This window comes from Oncorhynchus masou, chromosome 1 (assembly GCF_036934945.1).
Source record: "Oncorhynchus masou masou isolate Uvic2021 chromosome 1, UVic_Omas_1.1, whole genome shotgun sequence".
Taxonomy (NCBI): domain Eukaryota; kingdom Metazoa; phylum Chordata; class Actinopteri; order Salmoniformes; family Salmonidae; genus Oncorhynchus; species Oncorhynchus masou.
In genome coordinates this window covers 39648144-39664013 of record NC_088212.1, presented here as the reverse complement: position 1 = coordinate 39664013, position 15870 = coordinate 39648144, and the positions used below count along the sequence as shown (strand labels likewise).

The 15870-nt window shown below is 40.2% G+C and overlaps 1 protein-coding gene across 2 annotated transcripts in view; it reads left to right on the top strand.

Annotated features, from left to right (window-relative positions):
• LOC135544023 (netrin receptor UNC5D-like) overlaps positions 1–12036 on the top strand; it is a 214807-nt gene extending 202771 nt beyond the window's left edge. For both annotated transcript variants that reach the window (XM_064971374.1, XM_064971364.1), the window contains exons 13-17: positions 74–301; positions 4446–4595; positions 7465–7629; positions 8019–8197; positions 8937–12036. In XM_064971374.1, coding sequence (XP_064827446.1) covers positions 74–301; positions 4446–4595; positions 7465–7629; positions 8019–8197; positions 8937–9216 — 1002 coding nt within the window. In that variant the 3' untranslated portion in view covers positions 9217–12036. The remainder of the gene's footprint in view (positions 1–73; positions 302–4445; positions 4596–7464; positions 7630–8018; positions 8198–8936) is intronic.
• The last annotated feature ends 3834 nt before the right edge of the window (positions 12037–15870 follow it).

Genomic DNA, 15870 nt, shown 5'->3' with positions numbered 1-15870 from the left:
TAATGATGCTTCATGCAATTGTCTTATCATCCTCTGTTGCCAACCGGCCTGTGTTCTGTGTTCCCTGTCACAGGAAGTGATGTCAGTAGAGGATGAGTCAACATTCTATTACTGCCTGATGGACTCCAGTAGCTGCCACCTGCTGCTGGACCAGCCTGGCTCCTACGCCCTGGTTGGTGAACCACTCACTCAGGCAGCCGTGAAGAGGCTGAAGCTAGCAGTGTTTGGCAGCATGGGGGCCACACCCATGCACTACAGCCTCCGAGTGTACTGTGTGGACGACACGCCATACGCCTTTCAGGTAAACAGGAAGGGGCTCTGCACCATAACTCGTCCCATATGCCCTATGCATTTGTGGAGATCTGAGAGGATTTGATTGGTATAAGCAATATGGGGATCTTCCAAGGTAGAGCTATTAAGGGGTCAATTTGAGATGAGGTCATTCTCATCCATTTTTGTCACACAATGCCTGTTTGTCAGCAGTGGAATATAAGAAATACTGTTGAATAATAGGTGTATTTCCTGGTGGTTGCATAATGCATACGCACACGTTGTTTTCATTTGCTTGGTTCATTCTTTTCATTGATTGCAGTTTGCTCTTGGGCAATCATCTGAATCGCAGTATTGATGGCAGTGCTTAGGCGGCAGATGATAGAAGAGAATCAAGTCCCTCACAAACATGGATATTTACGGGTTAGCCTTCCAATCATTCGGTCATATAATTCAATAAAGCATGTGAATGTCTGTATTGATATCTCATCATCTAGCATCAGGGAAATCAACTGCCTCAGTTCACCCAAGAGACATAAAGCAGAACAGAAGTGATCAGAACAGAATAGGCCTCAGGAGTGACTCAGCCCCTGCTTGTGTTCCTGTGATTTACCAGAAGTCACTGACAGCTGGGTTTAAAATGCTTTTTGGATTTGGTTTATGAATCCGTCCCCAGCGCAGCCTGCCGAGCAGATGCCAGCCCCCTCTGTCCTCTGGGTCTCTGTCGGCTACAATCACACTCACTCTGCTTCATGTTGTTCAAGTTCTGGCTATAGACGGACAGTCAATCACCGGTCATATCCTAGATTTAGATCAACAGGATGCTCCTGATAATAATATTAAGGATGTCATTTTAGTGCAAAATGTACCCGAATGTAGCTCTTAATCTGGCTTCAATTGCCATAGAATATGAGGATGGGGCTAGCACACAACCTAGTCTGCATAAGGAATACAGGTTACAGAATTACAGAGGAACACCATTTGCTCAAGCAATGCTGATATTAATGCAGGGGAAGAGGAAATGTAGCATTGAAAGGGTGTCATTTCTCAAAAGGTCAAAGAAAATGGCCATGATGTATCCTAAAAATTATTTTATGGATTTTAAATTTGATTTTAATAGAAAACTTTCGTCCTGCAGATCAGGTTATCTGATCGGATAGGATTAAATGTCAATTCAAATTATATCTGATGTGGCTCATGTAATGGAATGTATTTTTTTGTAAAGTCAGTTGAGTTGAATCAACAAATCACAGCACATATTGATGGGTACACTTCCTGCTTTTACTTCCTGCTTGTACTGTGCTTCCTGCTTTGCCCCTATGGGTCAAAGATGGTCTATTAGATTGACACGATAGTCAAGTGACCGCTCTAACAATGGAAATGCATGTCCTCAAAGACGGGAGGCGGGAGGAGGTGAGATCAGGTGGGACCATTCTAGCAAATGAGAGCACAGATAAGAGTATGAAGAACAGGCCAAGATAAATAGAGGACTAATCTTTGTATCAAATCAAATCAAATTATATTGGTCACATACACATGGTTAGCAGATGTTATTGTGAGTGTAGCAAAATGCTTGTCTGTGCCATTATAGTGTCTGTGACAACATCTCCATTTTAAATTCGTCAATTTTCTTGTTCTTCATTGGCTGTTTTCTCTCAGCTCATTCATTGGCTGTTAGCTCACAAGTCCCAACTCTTTAAAATTGTGGAAGCCCTCAATTGTAATATCCATGCTAAAATGAGTTATATCCATGATGAGTCCTCTATCTATGTCATGACAGCAGGCACAACTCCGATATAAAGTTGTTTTTGGGTAAGTTGCCGATATGCCATGTATATCAGTGCATTCGCAACAACCTAACTTCTATTCGATCAAATAAGCCTCACGTAGCAAATAATACTTTTTCTGTTGACCAAATTCGACACTCAAAAATAATACTTACTTATTTTCATGGACAGATTTTGAACGGAGTAAAACGTCTCGTTTCGCCTCTTCCTCTCTGTATGGGTACACTCGCAATGGCAGCCAGTCCACACTTTATGCCATCATTGACTTGAATGGGGATACCCGTTCTATTGATTCTATTTCTATGGCAGCACATGCAGTCAGGAGCGGAGGAAAGGAGAAAATGTGTGTCTCCCTATCCTGTCCATTCAGAAAGTATTCAGACCCCTTGACTTTTTCCACATTTTGTGACGTTACAGCCTTATTCTAAAATTGATACAATTATTTTTTTTCTTCCTCATCAATCTACACACAATACCCAATAATGACAAAGCAAAAACAGGCTTTTTGAAATTTTTGCAAAGAAAAAAAACAAACTTTATCACATTTACATAAGTACTCAGACCCTTTACTCAGTACTTTGTTGAAGCATATTTGGCAGCGATTACAGCCTTGGGTCTTCTTGGGTATGTTGCTGCAAGCTTGGCACACCTGTATTTGTGGAGTTTATCCCATTATTCTCTGCAGATCCTCTCAAGCTCTGTCAGGTTGGCTGGGGAGTGTTGCTGCACAACTATTTTCAGGTCTCTCCAGAGATGTTCGATTGGGTTCAAGTCTGGGCTCTGGCTGGGCCACTCAAGGACATTCAGAGACTTGTCCCGAAGCCACTCCTGCGTTGTGTTGGCTGTGTGCTTAGGATCTGAGGTCTTGAGTGCTCTGGATCAGGGTTTCGTCAAGGATCTCCCTGTACTTTGCTCCATTCATTTTGCCTCGATCCTGGCTGGTCTCCCAGTCCTTGCCGCTGAAAAACATCCCCACAGCATAATGCTTCCACCACCATGCTTAACTGTGACGAGTTAAATCTTGGTTTCATCAGACCAGAGAATCTTGTTTCTCATGGTCTGAGTCCTTTAGGTGCCTTTTGGCAAACTCCAAGCGGGCTGTCATGCGCCTTTTACTGAGGTGTGAATTCCATCTGGCCTCTCCGCCATAAAGTCCTGATTGAAGGAGTGCTGCAGAGATGGTTGTCCTTCTGGAAGGTTCTCTCGTCTCCACATAGGACCTCTGGAGCTCTGTCAGAGTGACCATCAGGTTCTTGGTCACCTCCCTGACCAAGACCCTTCTCCCCAGATCGTTCAGTTTGGCCGAGTGGCCAGATCTCCAAACTTCTTTCATTTAAGAAGGATGTAGGCCACTGTGTTCTTGGGGACCTTCCATGCTGCAGAAATGTTTTGGTACCCTTCCCCAGATCTGTGCCTCTGCACTATCCTGTCTCAGAGCTCTCTGACAATTCCTTCAACCTCATGGCATAGTTTTTGCTCTGACATTCACCGTCAACTGTGGGACCTTATATAGACAGGTGTGTGCCTTTCCAAATAATGTCCAATCAATTGAATTTACCACAGGTGGACTCCAATCAATTTGTAGAAACATCACAAAGATGATCAATGGAAACAGGATGCACCTGAGCTCAATTTTGAGTCTCATATCAAAGGGTCTGAGTACTTATGTAAATAAGGTATTTCTGTGTTTTGCAAAATGTCTAAAAACCTGTTTTTGCTTTGTCCTTATGGGGTTTTGAGTGTAGATTGATGAGGGGAAAAAAAATATTTGTACAATTTTAGAATAAGGCTGTAACGTAACAAAATGTAGCAAAAGTCGAAGGGTCTGAATACGTTCAGAATTCACTGTATAGATATTTATTTGCTATTACGGAGACCGCAGTCATTTGGCTGGCCAATTACCGTCATTCAAAATTCCATGACCATCACAGCCCTAACACAAATGCAAACAGTCAGTCACGAGCAGTCAGCATGGCATGGTGTTAGTCATCCCTCTGTTTCTTTTGTCGCTTCTCTTTGGCATTGAGATGTCTGAGAATAGACCGCTCATACATTAAACGTCCCACAGGAGCAGAACAATGGTGACAGATGAATACCTTACAGCCTCAAATCAAAAGGCACTTTCATCATTTCAAATACAATTTTGGGGATGGATGTTAGCCGATACATGCTCATCCAATGCATTAAATTGAGACTTCAATCTTGTATTGTGGTTCCATATTTAATATAGCTTGCTACTAATGAGAATTGTTTTTTAGCATTTCATGTAATTTCTCTTGACTTTAGAAAATGATCAGGTTTTGTGAGGATTTGTGGTTGGAAGCAGAAGTGAACTGTGGTGATAAAGAGAACTGGCCGACTGACTCTCCGGTCCCTCACTCCCTCCAGGGAGTGGTTGCCACAGAGACCAATAGAGGAGGACAGCTCCTGGAGGAACCTAAGATGCTGCCTTTCAGAGGGAACACCTTCAGCCTCCAGGTCTACATCCAGGATGTCCCACAATTTCTATGGAGCATCAAACCCTTTACTAAGTGTCAGGTAACTGTTTTAGACTTTAACTACTTAGAGATGTAGACGTTATGATGTACATGTTATGACAGTCTCTGTCTCAGCAGGACTTGTGTCAGTTGTAAGTTTCAGGAAGAATTGTGTCAGTCTAATCAGAACTAGACACTGTAAGACATTATCAACTTCTGCCTTACCCTAAAGCGTTTCGCACTGAATAATTTCAGAAACTGTTGAAACTGGAACTTCAAACTCTTTACCACCTGTCAGGTATTGTTAAAGCAGTCTTGGCGTACAAATATAGACTGTTTGGTACTTCCAGATAGGGACATTATCTTGTTCTGCCTTACCCTAAAGTGTTGAGCAGTAAAGATTTTCAGAAACTGCAAATCTTAGCATAGAAAGCAGTGATGGAAAAAGTACCCAATTGTTATACTTGAGTAAAAGTATAGATACCTTAAATAGAAAGTTATTCAAGTAAAAGTGAAAGCCACCCAGTAAAATCCTACTAGAGTAAAAGTATTTGACTCTAAATATACTTCAGTATCAAAAGTAAATGTAATTTCTAAAATAAGAGTAAAAGTATACATTATTTAAAATTCCTTATATTAAGCAAAGCAGATGGCACCATTTTATTGTTTAAAAAAATATATGGATAGCCAGGAGTACACGCCAACACACAAAATTTACATAGGGTGCATTTGTGTTTAGTGAGTCTACCAGATCAGAGGCATTCAACATGTAATGAGTACTTTTGTGTGTCAGGGAAAATGTATGGTGAAACATATATCTATTTTTTAGGAATGTAGTGAAGTAAAAGTAACAGTTGTCAAAAATATAAATAATAAAGACCAGATGCCCCCAAAAACTACTGAATTAGTACTTTAAAGTATTTTTTTAAAGTACTTTATACCACTGATAGAAAGTTGTATGTGTTATTAATTGCCAGATGGTTAACAAAATGTTTGGTTACAACCAGACTGCCATTTTTACAGGAGGTTGTTTACCTTTATTGGTAACTGTGTGTGGACACTGCATTGCTCCATATATCTGTGAGAGGTGAGGAAGTAGGGTAGCGTGTCTCACACAGACCGTCAGACAGACACTTCCTCTTGGCTTATTTATGATGATCTTTGGAAGGAGACTGCCTCTATGAACCTCCCCCTTTCAAAGGGCAGTTGGAGAGTAATGGCTCTTGCCTGGACCATACATCAAGTTAGCTTTTTATTTTTTATTTTACTGCTAGAGTACCTGGCCTCTCCACGTCCATCATTCCCCTGTGCACCATTATCTGACACATCCATCCCACATCGGGGAGGATCAGATGATCAAAGCTAAGGGGTTAAGTTCTCTTTAGGCACACTAGGCTGTTTTTTTTTTACTGTACAGTTAGCTAGTGTCCCTATTGCCATGGTTATATATCAAATGGCACCCTGTTCCCTATATAGTGAACTACTTTTGACCAGAGCCCACTGGGATCATACACTTTTTTTCAATTTTCACCTAAAATGTCACCCAAGTCAAACTGCCTACAGCTCAGGACCTGAAGCAATGATTTTTTAATTTTTATTTAACTAGGCAAATCAGTTAAGAACAAATTCTTATTTTCAATGACAGCCAGTGGGTAAACTGCCTGTTCAGGGGCAGAGCAACACCTTGTCAGCTCGGGGGTTTGAACTTGCAACCTTCCGGTTACTAGTCCAATGCTCTAACCACTAGGCTACCCTGCCTCCCCGCTAGGGTACCCTGCATATTATTGATACCATTTGTGCAAATGTGAAATAAATGTAGAATAATATAGCACATTAGATCTGGTAAAAGATAATACAAACAAAAAAATATTTTTTTTCATCATCTTTGAAATGCAAGAGAAAGGCCATGCATTGATTGGAGGCTAGGTGTAATTTTGACCACCAGATGGCAGCAGTGTGTTTGCAAAGTTTCAGGCTGATCCAGTGAAGAATTACATTACTGCACAATATTTTGTATCAAGTCTGCCAGGAGTTTGGTCAATTGATATATTTTCAAGTACATAACTATAGAGAACATACAAAAATGCTATGGTAATAAAAATGTCCAGTTTACACACTCCCAGGAATGTCATACATGGTAGATCATTAGCTTATACACTAACTTTCACACATCTAGATGGCCAGGCGGGGTGGGTGTGGAGCCAGAGACAGCAGTGGGGTCAAACTGTAGACCCCAGTTCCTACATTTGAACATAAAAATAGATTTTATCAAACAAAACTATGCTACATTTTATCTCTGGGACCCTCAGGATGACAACTCAGAGCAAGATTACTGAATGTAAGCACATGATTGTATCAAACCAGTTGCCGTGATAAAAGTTTTGTTGTGCACTCTCCTCAAACAATAACATGGTATTTTTCCACTGTAATAGCTACTGTTAATTGGACACTGCAGTTAGAGTAACAAGAACTTAAGCTTTCTGCCCATATAAGACATGTCTATATCCACGGAAAGTTGGCTGTTGTATACAACGTCATTCTAGTCACATTAGTGCACGTTAGCAACAACCGTCCCAGTTTAGGGACACCCATCCTGTAGAGGATAAGTAGTGCACTATATAGGGGATAGGGTTCCATTTGGGAGGCAGCCCAACACTGTGACTCGTTTACTGGTGACTTTATTATGCAGAGATAGAAGATGGAAGCGTGCAGGAGGTCAAGGATTTCCCTACAGAGGTGCCCACTGCTGAAATGTATTAAACATCAAAGGCAATAATTTTCCCGTTTGTCATTTCCTCGGTCTCGGATATTGTGTGTAATATTTAGCCCGCGATCCGACATCCATTATCAGAATTAAGTGGGAATTGAACCCCCCCCAGTACAAATGCTTACCTCCATACATAATTCTCTCTTTGTGTGCCTGGCTGCAGGAATTCTCATTTTCCCAAGTGTGGTGCAGCAATCAGAAGCCCCTGCACTGTGCCTTCTCCCTGGAGAGGAACAGCCCCACCACCACCCAGCTCTCCTGCAAGATCAGCGTGCGCCAGGTGAAAGGTCATGAGCAGATTCTGCAGGTCTATACGTCCGTGGCGGAGGTGAGCCTGGCTCTCCGTGTGTGGATGACACTTTACTTCCACAATCCACACAACCTTTATTTAACCTTAGTGAAGTCAGTGTCCTCGTCTGTCACTAGCTGAACATCCTGTTCTCAGGAGTCTGCAGTGGTTGTCTCTCCCTATTCCCTGTGGTGCACTACTTTTGACCAAGGCCCATAGGGCTCTGGTCAAAAGTAGTGAAATATATAGGGAATAGGTTGCCATTTGGGATGCATCCTATGCTTCTTTTTAAAACCGAGACGCTATCAATGAGAGCTAACTTATTGATGGCTCTGTGTATCCTAACAGCCTTTTTGTTAAATAAAATATTTTTTTAATTATACTTGACTCCTGTGACATTGTGTTTTGGCTCTGTTTTTCCCTTGTAGAGCAAGAAGGAGTCAGTCCCATTTTTTACCCAGACGGACTGCACCGTCACCTCACAGGCAGGGCCCAAAGCCTTCAAAATCCCCCTCTCCATCCGCCAGAGGATATGTGCCACCTTTGACACTGCCAATTCCAAGGGCAAGGACTGGCAGCTCTTAGCCCAGAAACTCCACCTAGATAGGTGAGTGTCCAAGGCTGTGATCCCAAATATCCCCCTATTCCCAATGTAGTGCACTACTTTTGACCAGGGCCCCATGGTACTAAATAGGGAGTAGGGTGCCATTTGAGATGTAGCCCAACTGTCTATCATGTCTCACTGAATGTTTCAATGATTACTTGAACAAACAGCAGAAGGTATTTGAGACTTTTGGGCTTCCAAATGAGCCCAATCAGCTGTCCTCATATTATATCTTATCATGTTAAGCTGATTTTAATTGAGTCTGATGGCACAGAAATGACTGCATTCACAGAGGGTGATGCTTTTGGCAGGGACACGTAAACCAATGTTTTATAGTGAAATACTGCCCTCCACTGGATCTAATGGCTTACTGTAATACACACATTGCAAGTTGTTACCCCAAACGACCCAATAGGCCTACAGAGTGTTTATCATAGGCCTACAGTACATATTCAGTCCTAATGTGACATGGACTTTTCCCCCCTCAAATGTTGACTAGTTTACTAACTTTGATATTTCAAGAAATCTCTTATCATGTCTAGTATGTCATTTCTCAGATACACACTTACTAGCATTGCATGTCAGTCCCTCCCTGTTGAGATGTGGAAACAGTGCTGTGCTGAAACACAGAGTTGTATCTCATAGGAGACAAAAATCTATAAACAACAGTGTTGTTCACTTTGCTAAGTGTGCTGTGACCACTTTGTCTACCAAAAGTGTTTCCCCCTCTTTCTCCTTACAGAAACCTGTCATATTTTCTTAAGCAACAGAGCCCCTCTGCGGTCATACTGAGCCTGTGGGAGGCACGACACCAAGACACTGGTGACCTGGACTCTCTGGCAAGCGCTCTGGAGGAAATTGGCAAGATCCACTCCAAAAGCACTGCAGCAAAGAGCCAGGAGGACCCTGAATCAGACTTAGTACATCATTTAGGAACAGGAAACCCAGGCAAACCAGTGTGTGGAATGGGTGAACTCACCAATCATGAGACTGCTGACTCAGTCCCAGAGTATACTGGCTGATTTATGAGAGGAATTCTTCTTCTACATAGATCCCAACAACAGAAGCGTAATGCATAAGATGGAGATTATTGTTCACAGTGCAAAACAACATGACCGACAACAATGACCACTGAAAGAATATCAAATCTGTCATTGCTGTGTGCATACTGTATCCACCCTTTTCTGAGGATGTACTGTACATCTGTTTTACCTTTCTGTGTTCCATTCCCTCCATTATTCTCCTCTTAGTCAATCCATTCTTAAGTCAGGCTGCCTCTCAATTGAGTTTCTGTTGCCCTTGTTTTCTTATTCTGTTGTTGGGACCAACCAATGCTCTTCAGAGAGTGGAACAGCTCTTCACCATCCCGAGAGGTTGAAACTATCCTCAGTGCCCAAATGGAAGCCCATTTCCGATGTAGTGCAGTACTTCTGGCCAGAGCCCTATGGACGCTGGTGAAAAGTAGTGCACTAAATAGGTAATAGGGTCCGCTATTTGGGAAGGAACCAATATCACACCCATTTACCGTAAGACATCTGTATGGTATTCGTTCCTATTTGAATACTAGGTTATCAATTCCAAATAATGTATCAAATGGGAGAAACCACTCTGAAAAACATGTGAAAGGTACAGATTAGAATAACATGAGTTTTACTGTAATGGCAAAACCCCTGAAGATGATGAAAACGTCTTTGTGTCAGGCTATTGTGTGTGTGTATGTGTTTGCGTGTGTGTGCACGAGTTGTGGTTTGGCCACCCAGGGGGAGAAGGAGAAAGCTGGAGGAGTTGTAAGACATCATTTCCTGGCCCTGTGCCATGTGTAACACTGCATCTTATCACCCACTTCCAACCATTGACACCTGTCAAAGAGCTGCATAGCTATCCACCACACACAAGCCTCCCAGCAGAGGCACAGCACTTCACAACTACACAGGACATCAATGTGGATAGAATGTGTTATGGTATGGAGGCCCTACTGGTACATTAAGCATGCGTGTTTAACATCCTGTTGTACTGTACAAGTAAGGGGAGCCCATAGGGCTCTGAACAAAAGCAGTGCACTATGTAGGGAATATGGTACCATTTGGGACGCATCTTAAATGTCATAGGAAAGCAGGGGATTATGAATTACTGGTCTGAACAATAGGCACTGTTTTGAACATGTTTAGAAAAGACATCCAGCTAAAACAAAAATGAAAGAATGCAACAGTAATTCATAGGATGGATAGTTATTTTTCTTGATGTACTTCATAGGGCGGATGTATATTTTAAAGTCATTGTTATTATGCATATTTATGTTGTATGTGTTCAGTGTGATTTCTCATTTACAGGTTTGGATCATGTCCCTTTGTAGTTACTCACTGCTTTCATTGCTATAGTATTATGATCATAATAACACGGGTTTTGAAATGATCTGAATAGCTTTTGAAAATGTAGCTCATTTTACAAAAGACGCTCAACATGTTGATTGTACACATGTTGCAGTCTCCTCTGAACTACTGTGCCTAAAACACTGTTGGCACATAGTTTGTTATATGCAATTTCATATACAACAATATGCGTCCCAAATGAAACCCTATTCCCAATAATGCGCTACTTTTGAATAGTGTTCCATCTGGGACACAAAACATACAGTGTTGAGCTGAAGAGTGTTTATGCTACATGACCGGATTCATGTACCATTTTTGTCGCTCTCATCATGAAGGATTACATAAGAGCTGAAGTTACGTTGTACGTGAAACCTACATTGCTATTCAGATTGGCTATACTCTAGTGATCAATCGAATGTTAATCGTTATACAACCCAGCTGGCTATAGAACAGATTAGTGAGTGAGCTTTACATTTTGAATATGATTGTTTTTTAATTGTTAGTTGTTGAATTCTCCTCCCCTGTACTAATGTGAGCAAGAGTGGTACAAAAAAATGGAAGCAAGTGTGCTGTTGTAATGCTAAACAGTGGCTGATGTTGCATTAAGAGCATTTGTCTGTAAAATACAATACATCTTAACAACCAAACAGAATTGTAACTATTTTATTTAATGCAGCAATGCTGAGTCATGTCCAACTTATTAAATGTTGAAGTTAAGTTTGTAAATGTTAAGTGGGGCCACTGAGCTTTGAACCATGAACACACACGCACACACACACACACACACACTCTCTGTATACTTATGCTTTGTGTTAGAGTATTGCTGTGTCACTGGCTGAAGAGTTTACTGTTGGACCCCTGATTTACTGTCCCCTGAGCTGGGATGTGTCCCAAATGGTACTTTATTCCCGATAGTGTGTACTACTTTTGACTAGAGCCTTATGGGCCCTGGTGAAAAGTAGTGCAGTATATAGTGAAACAGGTGCCAATTAGGACACAACCCTGGTAACTAGATCTCCACCCTGATTTACATCACGGATGGATGTTACCTAGCTCTGGTCCAGGGCATTAGCTGGCTCAGCGTCATCATGCCACACTAACCCCGTGTACCAGAGCTAGAGGTTACAATGCTCCTTTTTACATCACGCATGGCCTTGGGCTTCATGTCACTATTCTTGTGCCTTGTTTAACTACTGTAAATGGTGAATGTTGTAAAGTACAGATGGGGATGAAAAAAAGCAACAAAACAAAACCATACCAATATACATTTAAAAAAGTATTAGTTCAAAAAGTATTTAAGATTAAATAATTTAATAGGCTGCATAGCTTTTCTAGTGCTAAACATATATGTTTGGTATTGCCAGGGCAGCTTTGTGGTATATTATATCTATATAATTATGGACATTTTGGATGTTTTATGTACAGTAGAATTTGCAAATGTATATGTAGCCTTTTGGAAATAAATGTACAGTTGAAAAGTCTCAAATTTAGTATGAGTAGGTTACTGTGCACCTTTGACACAATATGATATGCACTTTAATAGGGCTACATCACTGTAATTTTGTTTTGATACATATCTCTGACATGCATGCCTTTTCATGCTTTTGATTTCTCCTTGCTTATATAATATGGCTGAAGTTGTTTTCTTCCACAAGTTTCTTAATGATTAGCTTGGTCCCAGCTTGGTCCCAGTTATCCTCTGGCTGTACTGTAACTCTAATGAACACTGTGGCTGCTTATACAATTAGATTTTGATTATCTTAATACCAGCTGAGAAAAAGTGCCCTGACTGGCCACTTCTTGCATACCATGCAGTCCTGGGCACACAGGAAGCTACTGTGCTTACAAGAGACTGCACTGCAGAATACAGTACTAATGAGTCATGTGGAGGGCACATAGGAATAAGTCTGCCTCTGAGGAAGGTGAGGTCCTACTCAGTTCTATTGAATGTCCCAAACTGGCAGGAGAGGAGAGGGACAAAGTTCAAGACCATTTCAACATACCTACACTAAACAAAAATATAATCGCAACATGTACCAATTTCTAAGATTTTACTGAGTTACAGTTCATATAAGGAAATCAATCAATTAAAATAAAGTAATTAGGGCCTAATCTATGGATCTCACATGACTGGGAATACGGATATGCATCTGTTGGTCACAGGAAAAGTTGAGTTGATCAGGCTGTTGATTGTGGCCTGTGGAATGTTGTCCTACTCCTCTTCAATGTCTGTGCGAAATTGATGGATATTGGATGGAACTGGAACACGTTGACGTACATTTCGATCCAGAGCATCCCAAACATGCTCAATGGGTGACATGTCTGGTATTTCAGGAATTGTACACAGATCCTTGCGACATGGCGTCGTGCTTTATCATGCTGAAACATGAGGTGATGGCGGTGGATGAATAGCACCACAATGGGCCTCAGGATCTCGTCACGGTATCTTTTTGCATTCAAATTGCCATAGATAAAATACAATTGTGTTCGTTGTCCGTAGCTTATGCCTGCCCATACCATAACCCCACCGCCACCATGGCGCACTCTGATCACAAAGTTGACACCAGCAAACCGCTCACCCACACTACGCCATACACACTGTCTACCATCTGCTCGGTACAGTTGAAACCGGGAGTCATCCGTGAACGGCACAATTCTCCAGTGTGCCAGTGGCCATCAAAGGTTAGCATTTGCCCACTGAAGTCGATTGCGACGCCGAACTGCAGTCAGGTCAAGACCCTGTTGAGGACGCAGAGCAAGCTGATGAGCTTCCCTGAGAAGGTTTCTGACAGTTTGCAAAAATTCATCGGTTATGAAAAACCATAGTTTTATCAGCTGTCCGGGTGGCTGGTCTCAAACCATGCCGGATGTGGAGGTCCTGCTATGGCTTGGTTACACATGGTCTGTGGTTGTGAGGCTGGTTGGACGTACTGCCAAATTATCTAAAACGATGTTGAAGGCAGCTTATGATAGAGAAATGAACAAATCTCTGGTAACAGCTCTGGTGTACATTAATGTGTTCAGCATGCCAATTGCATGTGCCCTCAACTTGAGACATGTGTCTATACATACATATATATATCATACTGTTTAATTCACTTCTTGATATGCCACACCTGTCAGGTGGATGGATTATCTTGGCAAAGGAGAAATAATACTCTTGTTGTGTGCATGGAACATTTCTTTTATTTCAGCTCATGAAACATGGGACCAACACTTTACATATTGTGTTTTTATTTTGTTCAGTGTACTAATTTCCAGAGTGAAGTGTTTGCCTACTTCAAAATTAGCCTACAATCCAAACCAAAGAAACCAAGTAGACATATCCCAGCGAGCATTCTGTCATCCTTAACTAGAATGACAGAATGCATCAACTATAGCAAACATAGCAGCAATCATGAGTGGTCCAGATGTCTTTTATTGTTAGATCTATATACACATTTCTTGCTCTATGGATATATATAGTGTCTCTATTTACCTCCTTTGTACCTGATTGATGAATTAAGGTCACAAATATAAGAAATGTACCTGGTTGTCTAGGTCTTATTGAAATGAAAAAACAAAAACCAGCAAACAGTAGGCACTCCATGGAATGAGTTTGACACCACTGTATTAAAGGAATATGATATATGTAAGAAATGGTTTATGACCAGCATGTTATGTTCCAATGTTAGTGTTTTGCTGACCCCATGAGCAAATTGCTAAGGTAAGAGGTAAAAATATCAGCAAAACCAAAGGTTCTATACAATGAGCGGCTGTGTTGGACACATACAATACTGTATACTGCATATGTGGCATAACATTCACGCATTTGATGCACTGTCCATACTAGCTGTATTTTTTTTTTACCTTTTGTATTCGATATATATATATGAATATGTGTATATTTTTGTATATATATACAGTTGAAGTCGGAAGTTAACAAACACTTAGGGAGGAGTCATTCAAAGTCAACCACTCCACAAATTTCTTGTTGACAAACTATAAATTTGGCAAGTCGGTTAGGACATCTACTTTGTGCATGACAAAAGTCATTTTTCCAACAATTGTTTACAGACAGATTATTTCATATAATTCACTGTGTGACAGTTTCAGTGGGTAGTTAACATACACTAAGTTGACTGTATTTAAACATGGAAAATGCCAGGCTTTATACTGATATAATTGATATCTTTTGAGTCAATTGGAGTAGTACCTGTGGATGGATTTCAACTCGCGGCCTACTTTCATATGCAGCCGTCAATTGCTTGACATCATGGGAAAATCAAAGAAATCACACATATAAGTCTGGTTATAGCAATTTCCAAACGCACATGCGTTATAAATATATATATATGCAGCCGTCATATATGCATTCTGTCTCCTATATAACTTACTTTGGTGCAAATCAATCCCAGAAGAACAGCAAAGAACCTTGTGAAGATGCTATATATCTATATCCAATAGTATAACTTGTCCTATATATATATCAGCAATTTATATTTAAAAAACCATACTACGGTTTACTGCACATGGGTGTATATATGTATATGAAACAAAAATAGAATATATATGTTTAGAGGAAAAAACGGGGAGGCTTGAACACCATCCCAACCGTACGGGGTTGGCATATGTTGTGAGGGTGCTTTTAGGAGGACTGGTGCATATAGCATCATGAGATAGGAGAATTATGGATATTATACGTGGATATATTATCTCAAGACATGTCAGGAAATTAAACATATGTGTCTTATATGCATACTTATAGTTGTGGCAATATGGTTAATTGTCAAGGTATTGTGTATGACCTCAATATGAAAATTTGTGGGCTGAAAAAACAGAACTATACGCAAGCAAGGAGGTGACAAACCTATAGTTACATAAGCTTGTGAATGCCAAAATTCATCCAACTTATATGTATACTCGAAATTTGTATGTGTATGTATGTATATATATATATACGTGTGTATACATACTTTTATATGTGTGTATATATGTATGTATATGTATATATATTATATATATAGTGTATGTATATTTATAGATATATATACATGTGTATATACATTTATGTATGTACATTTATGTATATATTTATATATATTTATACACACACATATATATAGACACATATAAATATATATATATATATATATATATATATATACATATGTGTGTATATATATGTGTGTATATATATATATATATATATATATATGTATTTATATATATATGTGTGTTTTATATATATGTGTGTGTATATATGTTATATATATGTGTGTGTGTATAAATATGTGTGTGTAATATGTGTATATGTATAAATATATA